The 22,615-nt window shown below is 44.8% G+C and overlaps 1 protein-coding gene across 6 annotated transcripts in view; it reads left to right on the top strand.

The window, feature by feature from the left end:
- The first annotated feature begins 417 nt into the window (after nt 1-417).
- The window catches only part of FMNL2 (formin like 2), a 188,430-nt gene continuing 166,232 nt past the window's right edge, over nt 418-22,615 (top strand). For 5 of the 6 annotated variants that reach the window (XM_081871236.1, XM_081871235.1, XM_081871234.1 and 2 more), the window contains exon 1: nt 418-1,100. In XM_081871236.1, the coding sequence (XP_081727362.1) occupies nt 984-1,100 (117 nt within the window). In that variant the 5' untranslated portion in view covers nt 418-983. The remainder of the gene's footprint in view (nt 1,101-22,615) is intronic. The other variant, XM_081871239.1, reaches the window with a different exon arrangement.

Genomic DNA, 22,615 nt, shown 5'->3' on the forward strand with positions numbered 1-22,615 from the left:
GTGGGGCATAGGAATTCGTTCATTTCCCCCCAAAAAATATAGTCCAGCTCATCACATGGTCTGAGGGACGGTGGACCGGCCCACGGATGAAAAAGGTTGCTGACCCCTGGGTTAAATTCACACTTCACAAAGATTCTTTTGACGGGGCGCCCGCTCTGTGTGAATGGTAGATCCTTCCCCACCGTCACACTTGGCACCCTTTGTTCAGTGAATGCAAAACAATTCTCTCCCCCCTCTCCGTGAGGATTTCCCAAGTTTCTTTTTTCATCCATTGAAGTTCTCTTTACCGGCCCCGCGAGCCGGGCATGTCCGCGCATGAGGAACAACCTGCGAGGACTACGCTTCCCAGCTTTCCCCGGGGCCGGGGGCGGGGATCGGCTCCGTAGGAGGCGGCTGCAGAAAGGGGGCTTTGTGCTGGGCTGCGCGCTCGTCTGGCTGTCTGGCTCGTTCGTCGGCGGCGGCTGCTGCTGCTGTTCTGCCGTCCTGCGCTTTGTGGGCGCTGCGCTCGCTGCCGCGGTCGAGAGGCGCCGGCGGGGCTACCGGAGCAGCGGACCTCTCCGCCGGAGGAGCTATGCTGCTTCCCTCAGGCGGGACCGCTCGGAGTGGAAACTGTGCAACATGCAGCAGCTGAGAGCCCGGCTGGCGGCTCGCACCTCTCGGAGAAAAGGATTGCGCCGGGGAGGCGGAGAAGGCAGCAGGAGAGCATGAGGAGAGAAGACTAGGGAGAGAGAGAGAGAGAGAGACAGACAGATCCGGGCGGCTCGCCTTGCTGTAGCTTTGATTTATTTTTTACCTCAGTTTTGTTGGCGGCGGCTTGGGTTGGGGAGGGGGTCCGCGCGCCGCTTTCCTTGGGGGTGGGCGGGGAAGGGATAACGGAGCGGCGGCGTCGTGGGAGCCGAGAGCCGGCGGCAGCAGCCTCGCCTGGCGTGGCCTGCCTGTGAGAGAGCGGCGGACGGAGCTCCCCCGGCCCCGTCGCCGTTGCCATGGGCAATGCGGGGAGCATGGACTCTCAGCAGACGGACTTCAGGGCGCACAGTGTGCCGCTCAAGCTGCCCATGCCCGAGCCCGCGGAACTGGAGGAGAGGTTCGCCGTCGTGCTGGTGAGTGTGGACGGAGCCCCTTCTTCTTCTCTGACCCCCTAATGGAGGCAGAAAGAGATGAGGAGGAGGTGGTGGTGGTGGTGGTGGTAGTAGTAGTAGTAGAGGAGGGGGCTTCTCTCGACCCACCCCCTTCCTCGTCCTCCCTCCTCGTTAAAAGGGGACACAAAAAAAAAAGGTGTGGAAATCCTCTATCCCGTGTGGAGATGGCTCGACTGCGCTTCTTTTCTCCACACGCACGCACACCCCCCTCGAGGGGGGAAATGGGTCGCTCGGAGTTGGGCGGTGGGCGCCCAAGTGCCTGTGGAGCAGCTGATCCATTGTTTGGAAAGGGGGAGCGGGGCAAGGGGCGGCAGGCGGAGTGGCTCTGCGGGCGAGTGAGGGAGAGAGAGAGTGAGGGGGCGTGAAGAGGAGGAGGGAGGAGAAAGAAAGAAGTGAATGGGCTTCGCTCGCTCGCTTGCACGCCCGGCCTTCCCCGTTCCTCAAAGCGGCGAGCGATCGTTTTCCGCCTCCCCCCTCCTGCTCCTTCCCCGCTGAAGGGGAAGATGCGACCCCCGGTCTGCTTTTGCAAACTGTGTGATCCCGGAGAGAGCGAAAGTTATTGCGGTGCGGCAGGCGGCCAGTCGCAGTTGCTGCTGCTGCTTCTTGCTCCTAAAGAAAGGTCCCCGTCTCGTTTGCTAGGGGGAGGTTGGGGAGAGGGAGAGAACGAGTCGGGAAACCTGGAGAGGGGAAGAGAGGGGGAAAGACCATCCTTTCCCGGTCAAAGTTGGGGAAACCCGCACGTTTTGTTGCTGTGGGCTGCTTGTTTGGCTGTGAAATCGGAGAAAACATGTCGTTTCCCGCAGCTGGGGGGTTTTTGCAGCCGGATCTGATAAAATGCACTTTCGGTGGGAAGTGAAGTCCCATTGATTTCGGCTAATTTGATTCGAGAGGAAACGTGCGTCAAGGTCGCAACTTTTACTTAAGCCAATGGGTCGCTTAGGGGCGCTGGGAGCGATTAAGTCTTGGCCTGTCCTTTGCCTTTTATTTCTCTTAATGGTTTAATAGAAGCCGCCTCACGGCAGCTGAGTTTTCACAGCAAGTTGCAAACCTTTTCCGTGAGATGAAGAGGGTGCGCCCCCTCCTCTCTTTTGCTTCAGACTGTCTTTGGGACTTTTAATTCCACTTTATGCACTGTAAAGGAGCTGGAGGGTTGTCTTTTTCCTCAGAATTATGAATTGATGGTGCCAGGTAAACGTGTAGAATTATGATCTTTACATTATTATTATTATTTTAAACCTGTATTTGGCATAATGGTTTCTAAGCAGCATTTCCCATCCCTTAAGTGTTGAAGCAGAGCTTGCTATTTCATACAGAAGCAAGGCAATCAACTTTTCAGTGCTGGTTTCTGCCTGTGGATTTGACTTTGCAAAACAAAAATTCTGCAGGCTATGCCCATGAATATTTAGCAATCCAGCTATCAGTCAAAAGTGATTGTGCATACAGTGATTTAAAGGAGGAAGTGCTCATAGTCTTGAAGTAACCCTGAAAGATCTCCTAAATTGCTTTGGGAGTAAGTTTGCACATTTTAAAGAAGTCAGGATTTCTCCTTTCAAGCGCTGTGAAAGTTTGCAGAGGGTTCAGGAAGCACGTGCTTTGCTATCATCATCATCATCATCATCATTCTTGTTTCTTTACCTTTGGCATAATTTATGCTGGAACTCAGCCACTGTAGCAGTGACTTGGGTGTGTGAAATCTGAGTTCACATCCAGCCAGAAGCAATGATGTGGCTCAAAGGAAGCAGACAGGAATACATTTTCTTTTTGTCTGTACTTGTACCACTCTTACTTTTGCAATTGCATCCTGCTAGATGGAGCCTTAAGTAATAAAACACTTTAAAAAAAAAAAAGGTGGCAATTAAACATGCAATTATTTTTTTCAGGGGGAGCAGTGGTGAGATCATTTCAGTTATGTCAGGTGCTTTGACCTGCTTGAAAAGTAATCTTCCCCCTTCAAACATACTTTCCTACCACTTCTATCTATTCTTGTACTAGAACAGGGGTTGCCATGGAGATTGTCCGTGGGCTGGACCGGCGCAGCGTAACGCCAGAAATTGTGTCTGCACATGTCCGCGGTGCCAGAAAGCACTTATGCGCATGCCCAGACCCTGAAAATTACACCTGCGCAGAAGTGATTTTCAGCATCTGGGCATGTGCAGAAGTGATTTCCAGTATCTGAGCGTGCACAGATGCGATTTCTGGTGCCACTTGGCGAGTCCCCGTGCCACACAGTGCGCGGGGGACTTGTGGAGTGGGCAGCTCGGTTTGGCGGTGGCTCGTGGGCCGGTAAAATGGTCTTTGTGGGCCAGATCCGGCCCATGGGCCGCACGTTGCCGACCCTGTACTAGAAGATCATGTAAGCCTTGATGCAGAGGTGGCTTGGTTTATTAATTCCTGAGTGCTGAAGAAAGCCATTGTGATATGTGATCTAGAACGCTTTCCCACTTACACATCTCTCCAGCAGTGTAGTTTTTGCCTGCCTCATCAATGTCCTCATTCTTGATTATAGTGCCTTTGTAAATCTGGATCATCTCGATAGCATTATTCCTTCTAATAGTGAAACAGAGCCACCCAAAAACAAAACTGATCTATTTCATACTCCTTAGGTATAAATAAAATATTAGAAATTTTAAAAATGCTAATTTAATCATCATCATCATCATCATCATCATCATCACAACTGGCTGACATAGAAACTGTGAGCTTTCAGGAGGTACGCAATGCTGCTGAGAGTTGAAGACATCTGACGGTAGCCCTGTTTAGGGAAGTTTTTAATGTGTGACATTTTAATGGATTTTTAAGCTTTGTTAGAAGCTGCCCAGAGCGGCTGGGGAAACCCAGCCAGATGGGCAGGGTACAAATAATAAATTATTATTATTATTATTAAGCCTAGACTGAAAGGGTCTTAAGGAAAGACCTGGGCAAATTCGCAGTGTCAATTGTGGGCCACATTCACACCATTTAAAGCACTATGATACCACTTTAAACAGCCATGCCCCCCCCGAATCTGGGAACTGTAGTGTAAGGGTGCTGAGAGCTGTTAGGTCACTCCTATTTTCCCTGGAGACTTACAGTTCCTAGAATGGTTTCATGATCCTCTTTCCAGGGAACTCTGTGAGATGAATAGTCTTCTTTTGACAACTTCTAAACAACAGTTCGCAGGATTCTTTGGGAGAAGCAGTGGCTGTTTAAAGTGGTGTTTAGCTTCTTTAAAGGCAGGTGGGGCCAAACAGACAATCTAGTCTAGTATCCTGTTCTCACAGTGGCCATCTAGACGCTTGTGGGAAGCCCACAAGAGCACTCTCCACACTTGTGTTCTCCTGCAACTAGTGTTCAGAGGCACACTGCCTCCACCTATGGAAGGAAAGGGGAAAAGGCACATTTCTCCCTTTCCTGCTTGTAGAACTGCATTCTCCCTCTTGCTATATAGTTACCAAATGCCCAGCCCTCCAGCACTATGTAGCACAGTAGAAGGAGGACTGGAGGAGGGTGTGGGGAGAAGTATCCTGTATCCATTTCCCACTTTTGGAAATACTGAGGACTTTTTTATTTTAAAAATGCAGTTTGACTTTGGATATCTGGGGCTGATTTAAGTGCAAGGGGAGCTGACCCCTACACTGGAATTACACCTGTTTTGGTTGAATGTAGGTAGAGATGTTTTCAAAGATAAAACTCCAGGGAGTTAGTGGTAGGGCTCCAGTTGTTTTGAACAATACGTGATGAAGCTACTCATGGCTTAATAAATTCCACCATACTGTTCACACATCATGGTGCAAACACACACATAGAGGTCGGCAAGAATGCAGTATTTATGGTGAGTGCAGAAATTAATCACAATATAATAAAATCAGTAGTGAATGCGGTGCTGAAATAATACAACTGTCTTTTCTGTGATGAAATTCATGGGGGAGGGCAGTGGATTCTCCAATTAAAGCTGATGCCTGTTTTGATTATTTCTGATTAGACTCGCTCAGATCATCACGCGAATAAGCCTGTTTGTGGAAGCACTGATACACCAAAACAGTTCATCAGCTTCCTTCCCCCAGATTCATTTCTCTAACCCGCACCTCTCGCAACCGCTTTACTGATAACAGATAACCCTTCTTCATTCTACCTGGGGCATGTCCAGCAAGGTGATGCTACAGAATCTGTGCAAGTGATGATTGGCAGTAGGAACTGATCTATGCACACACATTCCATAGCATTGCTGTCCTGTGCAAGAGACCTCCATGTTTGTGTCTTGGGACACATTGGTTTCACATGGTGCATATATCTAGAGCTAGGTCTTGTTATTGAATAGAAGCATTGTGTAACAGGGATTCTGGCCTTTGGTTTGACCCAGCACAAGGACTCTAGCCCACCTCTTGATCTGAGGGCTTCTGCTTGTCCTGTGCAACTCCTGCTCCATGTGGACATCGACAAACCAATACAGACAAACCAGGACAGCATTTACATGTGTTGCATCCCAAGGAAATAGATTCACAGGGACTGGGGTGGTGGGGATAGGACAGAAGTTCAATGTGAAAGTCAAATGCCACTGTTGCCAGCTTGTTGGTTGGCCTGTTAACATGAATTAAGAAGTGCATTCCCTTGCTAAAATGGTTGGGTTGATCTGGATTTTCCCAGCAGAACTCTCCTTAGACAATGTCAGCTTTGTGGGTGAGCTTTAGAATGTTGAATAACCATGAAGCCATCCAGCAGCTTAATTCATTCGTGTTATGATTGAAATGTCAAAGCTCTGGTTGTGTTGGCAAGAAAGGCTGGAGGACCTAAAGTGAAAGCCAATGATACTACTACCCCAGATTCACCAATCCCACTTGCATTGATCTTTCGCTTTCCATATTTGTATCTCGGAGTGAGCATTAATGCACCCTTTTCCAAGAGATGTTGCCTGCATATTCCCCTGTTAATGACGCCTGCAGAATGCCTCTTTGTTTCAGGCTCATTTAAGATGTGTTTGAAGCCAGAAAGTAGCAGCAGCACAATCCTGCTTTCTTCTTTTTATCGTTACAGAATTTCTAAGCAGCCAGTGGAAGATGCCAACTGCTCCAAAATCTTTATTTCATTTGACAAATGGGTGCAAATTGGTAGCTGAGGTCTATCCCAGTTCTGTTCTGTTCTTTTTGTTTTGTTCTTTTAAATTATTGAGTTATTTTTATTGTCAAATTCCAAATGTTTAATTTGGCCAGCTTTTGTACACTAGTTTTACTTTGATGAGCTCTTTTGATCTGCTTATTTTATCCTCTTAGCCATATTAAGACTTCTTCTTAATATGTTTTGATATTGGGCATCTGCGTATTGCCATCCTCAAGAGTGGCTATTAAACCAAGGAGTGCATGTGGGACTTCATTTCAGCCAGATTTCATGAGGGAAATCTCCGGAACATGTCTTCACCCCTAGATCATGGAAAGTCATATCAAGAAGAGAATCTGCAGAGTGCTATTTCATCACCACCAAATTTCCTCAGCTAGCTCCAGGCATCTAGAACGAGAGCTTCTATTTCAGAGACTGTGCCTTCCAGGCATGTGTGAGCCTCGAAACCTGACATATCATTTTAGAAATTAATCGCTGAATACAGCAGACCTGTTCATGCATTTGGACAAATGCATGTAGATGTGTGGTGGGGAAGGGCACACATGTGAGCCCCCTTCCCAGTGTCACTTTTGCGTCAGGTCCTCTTATGATCCTTGCATGTTGAGTGAGATGGTCTGAAGGTAGAGAATAGGGGTTAAGCAGAATTCTTAAGCAGAATGGGGAGGCGTCTAGGCACGTTCTCGCTAACTGGGTGCAGGAAAGGAGGCTGTACATGCTGGTCTGTTAGGGCAAATGGGGCACTGCCCCATTAACCTCAACCAGCCCCTCTCTGCCCGTCTTCTAGACTAACAATGAATCCAGGGGGTGACACTGCATGCCAGCATCCCCTTCCTAAGACTCAGTGTTGCCCTTATAGAACTCTGCAGGGAGGAGAAGTATGGGGACGAAACTAGTATTAGGTGGCTTTGCCTGTCATTGACTTTGGCTTCACCTCCTGTTGGTCTCCCTGCCATCCTCCCTACCAGTCCCAATGGGCAGCAGCCACCCCTGCATGCTGGGATGCTGGGGGCAGGGTTCTGTCTTTCGTTCCTCTCTGCTCACCACTTTAATCTCACATGTGTTCATCCCAAATGAAGTTTTAGGTTTTGAGATCCTGCATGCCTGAATAGGGCTGATACACCTAAGGAATGTGCAATGAGATATGTTTAGTCTGCATCTGGGTTGAGCAAAGTCTTGGCCAGACTTTATCTCATTGAAATCGGCGAGGTCTGTACACTTAACAGTGTGGTTTGTCCTCATAGATTACAACATGTCCTGTGCGTCAGAAATAAATATACGAAAAGTGGTGGCTTTGCATCAGGCATGTGTTACATGCAGCTCATAAAGTTAAGTAATGCCTACTAACCGTACAGGTTGGAGGGTCACAATTTCGCCTTCCTTTCTGAGACATTAGGCACAATCAGCGATACATTGAAGAACACTGTTAAGCATATGAGCCACATTGATTTCAGTATGAAATGTTTTAACTAAGGACTGCTTAGACTTCCAGTTTCCCATACTTGAGTGTTAAAACTATGAAGCAGGCATGGTTATGGTGTGTGTGTGGAAACACCCAGTTCATGCATGCTGTGAAAGGTCTGGATGCATGCCCTTCCATGCATAATACTGCAAATTGCACACGGGCAATTCTCAGTCATATGTGCAGCCAGAATCCCCAAGCATCATAGGACATTCTGTGGTTTTGTGTACTGTGTATCCTCCACCCTCTGTTTACGTTTTCAAGAGAGAGTTGGGGGAAAAGAAATGTCTGAATTAGCCCTCACTTTCTCTGGTGTGTGTGCACAAAGAAAGTTATGTCTTGGTCCCCAAACGATAAAGCTTGTAGCCATCTTGTACTGAGTCAGACCATTGATTTATCTTGCTCTGAACTGTCCCCACTGACTTGTAGCAGCTCTGTAGGCTTTTTCAAGCAAGGGTCTCTCCCAGCCATACTTGGAGATGTCAGGGATTGAACATGGGACTTTTTGAGTGCGAAGCATCATCCCCTTCCAATGAGACATGAGCCCTTCCCCAAAGGAGGAAAGAGTGAAATTGCAGTGCTTCCAGCAGGATGGTCTTTTTTCTGAGTCTTTGATAGCATTTCATGTTTATGGAGGACACATGGTCAGAAGCAGAGCTGCCATGGCGGAGGCTGCAGAAGGGATTGCTTCCTGATGAGCTGCCGCTGACATGATTTGATCATTGGCTCATGTTTTTGTGGTCATTCTAACACGAAACATCCCTTTACCCTTGAGCTGTGTGCAAATGATTTACTCTGTGTGTGGTTTAAGAGGATGTAGAACAGCACGTTTTTATTGTTATTTTGTAGTTTATGATGTGTGCGTCCACCACTTACCAAAAAAAGAAAACCCAACTAGGATGGTAAAGCTCATGTTGTGCTTAGCTTCAGAAAGGAGCAGCAAGAAACAAGTTAGCTGATGGTTAAAAAGGAAAGTGGGATCCACAGCCTCCCCATATTGGCCTATGGGTATTTTTTACCCATTTCATCTTCTGCTCTCTTTCCGTCTGGGCAACATGTTCAGGGGAGCCACACGGCAGCCCCCTGTTTGCTTGTAGGCTGCTCCATTGCCTCCTTTCCAACAGTTTACACCATCATGGCAGTTGTTGATGTGGTGTGTTAGGAAGAGGGACTGCTTTACTCCAGGGAGTTGGGTGCAAAACCTGCACCTTCCCACACAAATGCTTTAGTTCTCAGCAGGATTCAGACTAGGAAAGAAGGGATAACCCAGGCAACTTGATCTGTGGCCTAAGCCCAATTTGGGAGGGTATGTGTGCCTAAGACAGCAGTTCTCAACCTGTGGGTCCCCAGATGTTGTTGGACTAGAACTCCCATAATCCCTGAGCTCTGGCCTTGCTAGCTAGGGGTGATGGGAGTTGTAGTTCAACAACATCTGGGGACCCACAGGTTGAGAAAGGCTGGCCTAAGACTAAGTCTTGCTTCCCAGCTCCCACAGTGTGCTGTCCCAGGTGCTGATGCTGAACTACCGCTTGCTATTGCCAGTCTACCAGAATTGCAAGCCATCAGCTGCATCTGCTGGTGTTCCATTGCCACAGTAGCTTCAGGAAGCAGGAGAGCACTGTTACAACAGACCATAGAATTGTAGAGTTGAAAGGGGGGGCCACAAGGGTCATCTTGTCCAACTCCCTGCCATGCAGGAATCTTTCGCCCAACATGGGGCTTAAACCCACCACTCTTAAAGCCTAATGCTCTACCAACTGAGCTATCCATTAAGGCCATATGTGCCACCTGGTTTGTTTCCTGACCTGTTCCTGGACTGTCCTTCCTCTAGAGCAGGATGGGGCTGGGGGAAAGCTGTTGGACTTACATTCCCACCAGCCTCAGGCAGTATCGCCAATAGTCAGGGGTAATGGGAGTTGTACCCCAGTGACACCCAGAGTGTCACAGGCCCCCCACCCCTGATTTACAAGAACAGTGTTGTTGGACTTGGCCTCCTGCCTGTGCCTCAAATTCCAGCTTGGCTCAGCACCTCTGCTTCTTGGTTATCTGCAGCCTTGCTAGCTTATGGGACCTGGCCCTGCCAGCAATGGTCTTCTGAATCCACAAGTCATATCAGTTCCATCCATTGAGCTGAGCCCCTCATTCTAAGGAGATCCAAAGCAAACAACACACACACACAGCCTTTTGGCTTCCAACAGTATTTTCTAATTTATTTTAGGAAAATGAAACAGTCCAAATTTCTCTAGGCAGTGCTCTAAACTGCACACCTTGCATCAATAAGCTTCTTACCCTAATTCTCATGGACATTTGTAGGGATAACCAATGTGGTGTTTCCCCCCACCCCCATTGTTGGGACTCCAGTTTCCATCATCCCTGACCCATAGGCCATGCTTGATAAGAGCCATAGTTCAGCAACCTGCATAGCTCATTTGGTTAGAGTGTGGTGCTGATAATGCCAAGGTTGCAGGTTCAAACCCCGTATGAGGCAGCTGTGTATTCTTGCATTGCAGGGCTAGATGATCCTCAGGAGACATCCTTCCAACTCTTACAATTCTATGATTCTATCATCAAACATCCAGAAGGCACCACATGGTCTATTTCTGATTTTTACAGCACCTGAAATAAAAACCGCAGAACTTTGTATTTGCTTGTGGACCACAGCTGTAAAATGACTTGGTAATATATGCATGAAGCACCGAAATAATGTTCAAATACATAGGATGTTGTGTATGTGTATATGAATATTTTGGTAGCATATTTCCATACCAGATAATTGGCTTAATTTATTGGGACTTTACTGATGAAGGTATGAACCCATTCTGTCAAGCTGCATGTGTCATTTGCTTCTGCCTTCAGTAAGCTCGCAGTAGCCTAGAAGAAAGTAATACGCTAGATTATTTTATAAAAAGACCCCGATGCAAAGGATGACTTTATTATGCCAATGCTAGGAAAGATTAATCCATACGTCACAAAATCATTTCTTTTGGAATATATGTGTTTTGGCAGAACCCTGGAATAAAACTACAGCCTTCTGATTTTGAGGACCAGTTATTTCCTTCAGATACTGCAGCTCAGGCTGAACCACAAGGGCCTAAGCATGGGAAAGACATATTTCATTAATAGGTAGAATTATAACTGGGGTAATATGTGTTCCTGGTGGTCGGAAGGGAAAGAATGAAACAGACCTTTCGTTCTCCTGTGATTCCAATCAAATTGGAAGCCCTCCTGTTCTTTATTTAGTTATTTTTAATTGAGGTATTAGTCTGCACCTTCCATTTTGATGTAAAGTTTGACTTTACATTCTAGGACTTTAGAAGCTAAAGCAATTTCCCACAAAATACTGTGTCCTGTTGGGAAAAGGCTTGCAGGTGGTTCTCGCACATCAGATGATATTCAGAGCAGACTCGCTGAAGTATCTCTGCTACAAATATAAGTAACCATCCATGTTACCCACTGAAATTAAAAACATGCTGGAATTATTTTTTAATTTGTATTTGTTGATACACACTTATTTAACTTGGAACCATTGAAAGCTATTTGTGCATCCTTCCCCCCCCCCATCATGTGAAATCCTGAATTAGTACCCTGAAATAAATTTTATATTTCAAGAACAGCAAAACGTACAAGCTGGCTTTTTTTTAAATGAACATATGCCATTCTGCATCAACGCTGTTAATATTTAACACTACTTAAATTGTTTTACTATACTTTGAAGGCTCTACATCCTTTGAGAAGCCATGTGGTTAATTCATAACCTTTTAAACTTTATGACTTTGCATGTTTTATAATTTATTGTAGTGCTTTAAAACTGTAAGCTACCTTGGGCAGCTTGGGAGAAAGGTGGTAGATAAAGGTAATAAAGAAATAAATGCACGTTGTTGTTTTTTTTAAATGAAGTATGTGTTTGAATCCATTCTGTGTGTTACGTTTTAGGTCAAGAAGTTGAGAAAAATATTGTGCGTTGTGTTTACCTCTAGTCTAGTGAATCTTCAAAGACGGTAGTTTCTGTATCATTCGTCCTCCTTTAGAAGGAGGATATAAATTGAAGAATAAATAAACACAGCCACCCAGATTTTCCGTCCATGAGGACTAGAAACATACCTGATTTTAAAATAAATGGCATAATTCTCAGGTTTCTCCATGGAATGTTTCTTCCTGCTAAGGGCCAACCTACACATTATCCTAACTGCATAGTATGCAGATGTGTTTCCTGACTTCCTTTCAGGCATGTCCAAAGTCCGTTTTGGGGGCCTAATCTGGCCCTCCAGTTTGTTTAATCCAGCCCCTGTGGCAGTTTATTTCCTGGGGTAAACTCCTAAAAAAAGCTCAACAACTTTGGTTGGCCCTTTGGTTGGCCCCCATGGCCCTTCACTTCTGGCCCTCTTTGAAAAAAAAATTGGACGCCACTGGAACTTCTAAAGGGTGCCCAGGGAGGTGGGGGGTATCTGAATTCTTTCTTTCTTTTTGGAGGGGTTCACAAGACACAGGATGGGGAAGTTTATATTTCCCCTTCTCAGCTGTAACCTCTCTGAAAAAGGCCATTCCTGCTCTGGCTACAGTTGCGTTGTGTGGGTGCTTTCTTTGGTAGCGTTTTGTGGATGAGGGTGAATTTTCTTTTTTTCTTTTGGAAGAGCTGATATCCAGTGGACATTAAATGAAATTTGGAGGCGAAGCTGCACGCTTCATAGTAAAATCAGGCTTGGCCTCAACCATCTTTGTTTTTGTTTTGTCCTTCAGAATTTTCTCACTCCTCCAGTTCTGCTAGTGGCTACAATCTGTTACCATTCAATAACAAAAACTGCTGGGGTGGATTGAGTTTCCTTATTACTGTAGGCACAAATGTCCATCGCTGTTTCTCCCCCTCCCCCACCTTTTTAAAAAGTGGTTTACGTATGCATTTTGCTAACCCATCCAAATGTTTTAATGATTGCTGTTTGCAAGTAGGGTTTTTTTTGGGGGGGGGTGAGAATATCTTGCAGAGGGAGCTATATGCAAGTTTAGCAGCTGATCTGTGCTTGTTATTGCAACAGCTAGGTAGAGGTTAATAGGACCATAGCAGAGCATGCATGGTGGCCCCAGGTTCCAGCCCATAGCAGCTAAGTGATGTTGGGGGACAGAGATGCATTGCAACCAGACCATATTGACTGCAGTGGGATGGAGGCTGCCTTTGTCCCAAAGACCTGCAAATAAGGCAAACTGCTGTCCACTCTCATTTCTACATTGAGAAGAGGTCCATTGGTGCTTGCTTCAAATCAAGGCACGATTGCTTCAAAACAGAGGATGTACCATGTCATGTGATTAAATTGAATTGCATTTGATTTTTCATTACTGTCAGGATAATACATATGTTTCCAGTTTTTCTCCTCCTTGTTCTAGCGATGACACTTTTTGACCTACCTTTGCAGCTAAAATAAGGTAGGATGGAGTTCTCTCTAGTAGATGAGTCTTTCCTCTCCCCCCCCCCATTCCTTGTTGTTGTTTTTGCCCAAGCATGGTGAAGGAGGTATTCCTAATCCCTGAACTATTTGCACTTTCTCCCTTGACACTGGCTTTCTGCTTCCCTCAGCCAGCACTGCACAGTGCAAACTTTACACCAGTGGAGGTGCTTTCAAGTGGTAATGGGGGAGGCACAGTCAAGAAAATTGCTTCCAATTTGTAGGAGAATCTCCACTTAGGCTGCAACCCCAGCACAAATTGATGTTAAAAGTTAAGAATGCTGTTTGGGTTGGATTTATGGTCATTTACACAATGAAGCCAGTCAATAAGTGCCCACAGGCTCTCTTTTGAGTGTGAATTGCCTAGTGCTGGGGATAATTGTTCGATACCGACAGCACATTTGTAACTAAATCTTGGGTACTTTGAGATGCGTTGGTGGTAGGAACTAACCTGTGTCCTGAGTATAAAATGGCGTTGGGGAGTGTGTGAAATGAAATCTTCTCCCCCCATTTATTTTTATCAGTAAAAACGGGGACATATCCTTTCTTGTTCTTTCTCTTTGCATGTGCCTCCCCTAGCACTGAGAAGCCTTGGCAGGTCATCCAAATTAACTCTCTTGTGTGCATAGTTAATAAAATTATTGGAACTGAACAGCTGTGCCCACACCACTTTGATTATCTTTTCACAATAGCCTTTCACAACCTGGTGTCCACCTTATGTTGTTGAACCCCAATACCCATAATCCCTGACCATTGGCCGTGCTGCCTAGTTGGTTGAGATGGGAGTTGGAGTCCAGCAACACCTGGAGAACAGCAGCTTCAGGAGGGCTCTTTTAAAGCATTTTAGTAAGGGTAGGCCCAGTGAAACTGAAGGAGCAGAAGTATTGGACACACATGTAGGCATTCGGCTCAAGATCAAAGAACGGTGTCAAACACACAAGAAGAAAATCTTGATCTCCTGAGTCTCCTCTGTCAAGCACAACATTCTTGAATTGAAATATGGAATGTTCTGTGGTCTAGCATCATACCATTTAGTAGAGATAATGCTAAGCTAGGTGGACCACTGGTCTGATAACGGCATAAGACAGTTATCTCTTCCTAACTTGCCGGTTGTTTGCGCACACCGTTTCAGACAAGGGGTCTAAGTGGGCTGCAAGGGGTGTGGTCACATTGTTGCTCCACCTGTCCAGGTCTGAGCACAATTCTGAAGGAGGTAGATGCCTAGAAGCTAATTATCAGAAGTGGTGTCTGCATCTCTTGCACCTTTGGAGCTGTTGTTAGTGAGGCTCTGCCAATAAATAATTAAACTTCCCATCACTTGTCCTCATTGGCACTGGATGTGCTTGGGACAGTATGTTTTGTGGTTCAGAACATACACATGGCTTTCCACCTTGCACATGTTAAAGGTTGAACTGAAATTTTTGTAAAAATATACTCATTAGCCACATGTCCTGTAACATCTTTTTCTAAATGGATCCTGCACAACTGTTGCTGATTATACAGTTGGACATTTTAAGGTAAAAACAAAGCAAAACTAAAGTTAAATAATTAAGGCTGTACAAAATAAAAACAAAAAATAGTGATTCTTATTTACACAGTAGGCTGTGCATTACTTATATAGCAGGCTGTGCATTAACCTGACAATCTGGATAGCTAAAATTACGTCTTTTTTGGGAAAAATCTCAGCAATAACTAGAGTGGGCTGTTTTACTGCAGTCTGCTGTTGTGCAGTTTTTCCCCTCATGTCAGTGGTGCTTCTGTAGATTTTGTTTGGGAAGGGAGCAATGCAGCAACGGTATGCTTTGAATGAATTACATTATAAGTAGAGCAGGGTTTCCCAAACTTGGGTCTCCAGTTGTTTTTCGGACTACAACTCCCATCATCCCTAGCTAGCAGGATCAGTGGTGAGGGATGATGGGAATTGTAGTCCAAAACCAGCTGGATGACCATGTTTGGGAAACCCTGAAATAGAAGTAGGTTCTTCTTTATTTGCCTCGTGAATGTTTTGTGGATGAAGTGTTGTAAAGTCGTTAGGATTCAGCAGTGAAATCATAGAAATGTAGAATTGGGAAGGGACTACTAGGGCCATCTAGTCCAATCCTCTGCAATACAGGGATGTCTTCGAACATGGGGCTCACTGCCATGACCTTCAGATTAAGTGTATCATGCTCTACCAACTGAGCCAGCCATCTAACATGGCCCTTACTGGGCGGTAAGCCACGGTTTGTCTTCGCCAAATCCAGGCTTGTAATTTGTCTCACTCCAAACAGACCATGAGTTTACAACCAAGATTTGTTCTTTGCTTACGACTCATGGTTTGTTTGGGTGAAGCAAGCCATGGGCCTGGATTCTCCTTCGGTTCCAGTAGTTCAGCAACAGATAGTTCACAGTAAGCCACAGTTTGGCTAAGTGTGCCATGCAAATGAGGTCAGAATAGAAGTTCTGGGTAGCAGAAACAGTTAAGAGAGTAGCATTTGGAGGCAGAGACTGGAAATCAGACAGTGGCTTACTAGAGTCTTTTGCTCCTGATGGACATAATCTTCTTTCTGTATATATTTTGATAACTGTAACAATTCACTGTGTTTGAGGGATGTACATAAGTTATCCCAAGGATATGACATTTTCTTACCTAATCAAGTAACCTTGACGTAGTGATAATTATGTCACTGATATGGGAAATCTATTTTAGCTGTATGTTTTGGTTGCAGCCTCCTTTAAATCTTTACACGCAATTCATAAATGACTAATTCTGCAATGCAAAGATACCTCAGGGCTGCTTAAGATCTGAACAGTTCAGCAGGTGGATGCTCTACCTGAAGCAGACCTTTGAATAGAATCAGAAACGTTCCCCATTTCTAATACAGAGCTGTTGGCTAATAATATTAAAAGCAAAAAAGGTCATGGCCACATTGGAATGTGCTTTATTTGATTAGCTAATCATAGTGATGCTTCTTTTGGTGTTTGCCTAAGAAGAACTAAGGGATTCACCTTTCAAGCCCCATCAGCTGAAACCCTACAAAAGGATTTCCCACTTGCACAGTACCCCATCTCCTTCCTCCACACCCCCTGAAATTGGCTGGGAGCAGTGTTAGAAACTCAGATGTATAAGCTAGTTACCAAATGGCACCTTAAATCTAGGTTACAATCACCACAATTGGCGCCCAGATATCCCCATGTAGTTGCAATTGGACCCACACCAGTAGCAAAACGCACCTGGTGCCTGACTAATTTCTAACACTGGCTTGGGGGCGTGCAAGGAGAGTGGGGATCATTCTGTCTGGCAAGCTGAGAGAACATTAGTCTTAGTGGGACATTGAATTCTAGCCTAAGGGTTTTATAGAGGTAACGGCCACAATCCAGGTTAGTTTGGAGTGTGGATATACAGAAATAAAGTGAGGTGTTTAACAATATCTTTAAAATGGAAAATCCACAGCCTATGCCACATTGTAAGCAGTTTCCAGCAACTGCAGTCTATCACATCAAAGAAAGAGAAAGTAAGCAGCAGGTGTCATCTTTATTTATTTGGGCTGTGAAAATAGCCCCTCCCCAACAGCTGTGTGCTCACATACATATGGGGGTGGGGACTAGCAGGTTGTGAATTAGCCCTATGACAGATGACACAGCTTACAGAAGGCTATTGCATGAGCTAAAAGGAGCATGCGTAAGGGAGAAGAGTAAGAGAACCAGAATCTTTCTCTCTCTCCTAGAATGTTGTTTTGAGTCATGATAGGGCAATCTGACTCTGCACTGCACCAATGCGAATTGTATCGGCTAAGAATTGGGTATCTGCAGTTTAAGGATTCTGCCTGCTGGAAAGCTAAGCAGACCATAATGTGCAGTGGAAATGTTCCCTCCAGATCTGTAGATGACACTTTCTCCCTCATGCTTCTACTCCTGCCCCACTTGATGAACAAGTGAGCATCACCCACTGAAAATAAGTGGGCATTTATTCTGCTCAACTTGATTAGTAATCCGTAAGCGACTGTTTTGAAGTAATCTTTGGGTCTCCGGGCATTTGTGTTGTTTTTCTGTTTAAGAAAGCTGCACAGCACAGATGTTAGCAGCAAAACGAGTTATTAGCTGTGGGATGTTGTTGATGTTTCAGGCCATTTGGGAATTGCTGTGACATAGACTCCGTCTTCTTCTTTTTCTTCTTCTTCTTCTTCTTCTTGCAATGGCACTTTAATTTTTCTGTTTTGTATATCACATGGCAATTTATTTATCTTCCTCATTGTTTCTGTAGGATGGTCACTGCTATCTGAAATTATAAGTACCCAGGAAAGAATTTATAAAGAACAGGTGTTGAGAGAGGAAGGTAGGGAGGCCTGAATTTAGGCTAATTGCCTCCTGGGCCCTGAAGAGGAAAAAAGGACCACCTTATTCTCACCTTGTGGTGAGAGGGAAAGCAGCTGTTTCCATGGCACTCAGTTTAGCAGGGCAAATGGCTTCTGACTGGCAATGTTCCACCTCATTTGGAATAGGAAATGCCTCTGTGGGGGATGTAGAGACAGTAGCGTGAATGTAATGGGCCTTCTTCTCCAGAGACTAGGAGGGGAGGGGAGGAAAACAAAGATGTCTGACAGTATCAAAGCTGGAACAAGACTCAGGATGGCATATCCCCATCAGTCCTGAGAGCTTGCTGTGGGGCAAGAAGGTATTGACTTCTGCGGGCTGAAAGCAAAGCTGGATCTTGGAGTCCCAATGATTGAGCCCAAAGGTGTGGGACGTGAAAAATCCATAGAAAATTTTGCTCTTATACCCAACCTGGAGTTGGTTAGGTCACATTTGAAAATACCTGAGATTGTTTGCAGTTTTCTGAATCCTACTAGAGGTTCTTATAAATGAGTGGATTTGAGGAGCTGCAGTAAATGACTTCTTGTATCTCTTCTGTGGTGTTTTCTGTTCTTCGTCAAAAATTATTTCAGAACAAATAAAAAAAGAAAAAAGAAAAGGAAGGTGAGTGAGATGAATTCTGCAAATTTAGCAAATTCAATAAATTTGCAAGAAGCATTTCTCTTTACATGTTTTGCATAAATCTCCCATCTTCTATTTGTTGCAAGGAACTGTGCTCCTGATTCTCTCTCTCTTCCCACCCCCACCCCCCAATCAACCACTGAATGTCCTATTTATCAAGCGACTCCTCTGGCCTTCTGAGCACTTTCAGGCATATTTTTCACAAACACCTTGACCCGAAACTTACTTTGAAAACAACCACTATGAAAGATGATATTTTTTTGGGGGGGAGTATGTGGATTCCCGCACCTTTCAATACATTATGAGCTTTTTCTGCTGCTGTTCAGTATTGCAGTTCATGTGCAGTTCTGCCTAAGGGCTTGTGCAGGCAACCAGCTCGCCTCTCCCATTGCCAGTGTTGTGGTGCTAAACCAGAAGTGGAGAACATGGTACCCCAGGAAAGAGGAACCAACAAAGAACATGAAGGGGTGGGGTTTTTTGGACAATACTCACTCTTCTGAACTGTGCAATGTATGCTGACCAAGCTTGTTTTTGATATGCAATGAGGAGTGGCTGGAATGATGTGACATCTTCAAGCACTATAGGCCATTCACACGTGTGTGTGTGTGTGTGTGTGTGTGTGTGTGTGTGTGTGTATGTATGAAAAACTTTTAACAAATACCAGATGATTATAATTCAGATTTCCTGTCTCCTTAATTCACAATTGCTGCATTAGCTAACTGCTGGGTGTGTTAGCTGCATAGAATCCAGAAAAAAAGTCACATACAGGCCAGCATCTGGGTGGGCCTTGTCAGTACTCAACTGTGGACTCTGGCCATAAATGAAGTTCAAACTGCTTTTGTTTTGTGTGCGTTTTAAGTCAGGGACTATGTGCAGCAGTTCACATGGTCCAATACCAGCAGGATGGAGAATGCTTTTCCCTGTGTCCGATGTGGCTCTTGACAAGGGTTCTGTCGGTGGGGTCCCCTCATGTTCTCCTTGCACCCAAACACCAAGCTTTTGCTAGTGCTGTATATTTGGGTGAGTGTGCCGAACAGCACATCCCGGACGGCTTTCTCTCTCTTTCCTTCATGTTAAGACAAGCAATGTAGATTTTCATAGATTAATGATACGGAAGTTAATCATCCTGCAAGTTCTGCTGCAGCGTGGAGCGCGGTAACAAATCCACAATCATAACATGGGGGGAGGTAATTAAGGACTGACAAGATCCATACATCTAATTTTGAATGCTAATATAAAGGTGACCTTTAGCGGAGGCAGTTTGAAATATTCATGTTTTGCAAATGGGATTGAAAGAGAACCTGCAGTTATACACCATGTGCCCATTTCCCCCCCTTTGTGAAGGAGGCCTGCCTTTACAAATGTTTATTAGAAACCTCACTTACAATGGAAGATTGGTGTTTCAGCGTTATCAGAAAGAAGAGGCGGAGAAGCTAGAGAAGAAAGGGAATCTGAGTCGTTAGGCGGCCAACCCCTTTGCGTTCCATGCGTCCATTTCTCTTTTCTCCTTGAAATCTATGCTGTTCCATTCTTGGAATGGAATGGCTGTACTTTCAGTGGTAGTTGAGAAATAATCAAATTAAGCTCCCTCAGTGCCACTTTGCTGTTCATCTAGGGGCTTGTTGACACACACACACACACACACACACACACACACACACACACACACAGCAGCTTTTAAAATGGGAATGCGCTAAGTATAATTCTGTGTTGTTCAAATGGGGACGAGGGTGAAAAAAGAAAGATCCACCACCTGCATTAAAGAATATTCCTGGCCAATGCATCTCAAAAGCAATTGTGAAACATTCCTTTGTTACCCTTTACCCTCACTCTTTCTAAATGGGTTGTTGCCTGCTTTTGCTATCTGTTGTGTGGGTGGGTGGCTGTTCCACATGAAGGCTGGTGTGTCTCCAGAGACTTTTGTTTTAAAGGTTTGATGGGCTGGAAAAGATCAGCTGTTTACTGTTTTGGAAACGAGATGGGGGGGGGGGACCATGTAAGGAGTAAGGTCCTTCCTTTAGAGGCAACATGCTGATTAAGTCCTTGAACTTGAGTACATTTATTTTGCTAACCGCTTAGCTCAGCTCAGAGCTTCTGACCTTGTTGCTTTATGCTATCGCTTTCACATAGCCATCTGCCATTTCAGACAGTGACTTAAGAAAATGGCTTTTGTGTGTTTTGTTTGTTGCTGTTGTTTTGTTTTTAGTAGACCTCACCAGTGCTGGGCTCTTGTGTTGCAAGGGATGTTTTCTCTCTCTTTCACACTCTTTTAACATTTGCAAGTAATTCATAGTTTCCTTTTATCTTCTCCCTTGTTCCTTTGGTTGATCTTTTGGCAGATGGTTTGTCTGAGGGCATGTGAGGTGTACAATAATCTTACTTTGGAGAAACAAGCGAAAAGAAAGGCGGATTTTTTTCCAGATGGCTTTCTGGTGCTAGGGTGTATTTGTTGCTTACGATATTGTGCTTCCTTGGATATGCAGGTGCAGCTGACAAATCCCTCTTTCATGTGTTACAAAACTGGCCCAGGTTAGCTCTGTCTCCTAAATAACAGCTAAATCCTAAATCTGAAGACCTGCTCTTCACATAAACTGCTGCACATTTTTCAGAACTACATGCTGTACGCATTCATCTGGGTCTACGCTTGCATCCTGCCACCCCATTAAGGAATTAAAGAACAGCTTACGCAGCAACCCTTTGAGATGGATTTTGCTGGCAGATACCTCTTGCCGAAGGCTATTCATTGACTCTATAGGCTGAGTGGAGAGTTGAACTTTGATTTCTCACATTCAAGCTAAGCACTCTAGCCCCAGCCTCCCACAATCTAGTGCTCTCCAGGTGCCTTAGAGTACAACTCCCACAGGCTCTGACCATTGGTCTTGCTGGCTGGGAGTTGGTGGAAGATGTAATCCAACATCTGGAGACTACCAGCTTGGGGAAGGTGCTCCAGCCATTAAACCACATGGTGTGGCATGAAGCTAAGCTGAACTAACAGATATGGAGCAGTGCAAGATCCCTGCTCCCCTTTTCCAGTATAGCATCGCAAAGCGAGTAGGTTAGGACTGTGTTTGTCAGAACAAGTGTAGCAGTTTAACACTGAGGGGTTAATATGCCTGGGCCTATTATAAAGGGGTTGTGGTTTTGAATACAGGCAACTCAATTATATGCCTATGACTTATAAGTTTATTATTTAATTTGTGCATTTCACGCTTCTCTGTTTACAGGCTCCTTTGCCCTACAAAATATAATTCGAACCTCACCCTTAAAAAACAACCTCCCAATTATTTTTCTTATATAATGATAGTTCCATGCCTCTTAGGAAGGATTTGACCTAGACAGATCTGTTTTAGCAGGAATACCTATATAACTTTTTTATTTTAAAAAAATGCAAACCTGAGCAGGAAGTTATCTTTGTTACCATGTGAAATGAGTACAGTAGGTTACGGTAAATTTCAGTGTTTGTGCATGTGTGGCACCCTTCTCCCAGAAACCAAATTTAGACAAGAAAATATAAAATAGTTACCACGGTCCCCCACCCCTCTTCTTCTTTCCCATCCAGTCCCACCCAGTCCTGCCTAAACCTCTCATTCTACTAGTCCTTAACCAAACGTCATATGTTCACCTTGTTAACCTTTTACTAAATCCCCTTCATTCTTCTTTAGAGTCTTTTTGGACTCTCACATCCTAGTGTGATCAAGTAACACCTTCCCACCACAACTATCCACCAACCTGAGTCATAGAGTGCATGTGTTAAATTCCCTATCATCCCCACCTAACAGATCTATTTAGATACACTTTGAAGAGCAGGTGCAAGGCAGAGGAGACAACATTGGGCTAGGTAGATGAATGATATAACATGGATTCATACATCCGTCATTATTGATGTTCTGTGTGCTATTTCTAGCAGGGATTGCTCATATTCATCTGGAGCACATATGCCTCATTTCTATGCATGCTTTTGATTTCTTTTTCATTCAGGTTTTGCTTCAAAGCGAGTACTCGCCACACTGAGAATGCTTCCACATAACGTCAGTCTTGAAAGACCTACATTGGTTCCCAGTACATTTCTGAGCACAATTCAAAGTGTTGGTGCTGACCTTTAAAGCCCTAAACGGCCTCGGCCCAATATACCTGAAGAAGCATCTCCACCACCATCGTTCAGCCCGGACACTGAGGTCCAGCCACAAGGGCCTTCTGGCATTTCCCTCACTGCGAGAAGCAAAGTTACAGGGAACCAGGCAGAGGGCTTTCTCAGTTGTGGCGCCTTTCCTTTGGAATGACCTCCTATCAGATGTCAAGGAAATAAACAACTATCTGACTTTTAGAAGACATCTGAAGGCAGCCCTGTTTAGGGAAGTTTTTAATGTCTGATGTTTTATTGTATTTTTAATATTTTGCTGGAAGCCACCCAGAGTGGGCAGGGTATAAATAATAATAATAATAAATTATTTATTTATTTATTTATTTATTTATTTATTTGGCACTAGAAGCTGCTGCAGTGCTAAAACATTAAAGAG

Source organism: Podarcis erhardii (assembly GCF_964252035.2).
Source record: "Podarcis erhardii genome assembly, chromosome: 1".
In the NCBI taxonomy this organism is placed as follows: domain Eukaryota; kingdom Metazoa; phylum Chordata; class Lepidosauria; order Squamata; family Lacertidae; genus Podarcis; species Podarcis erhardii.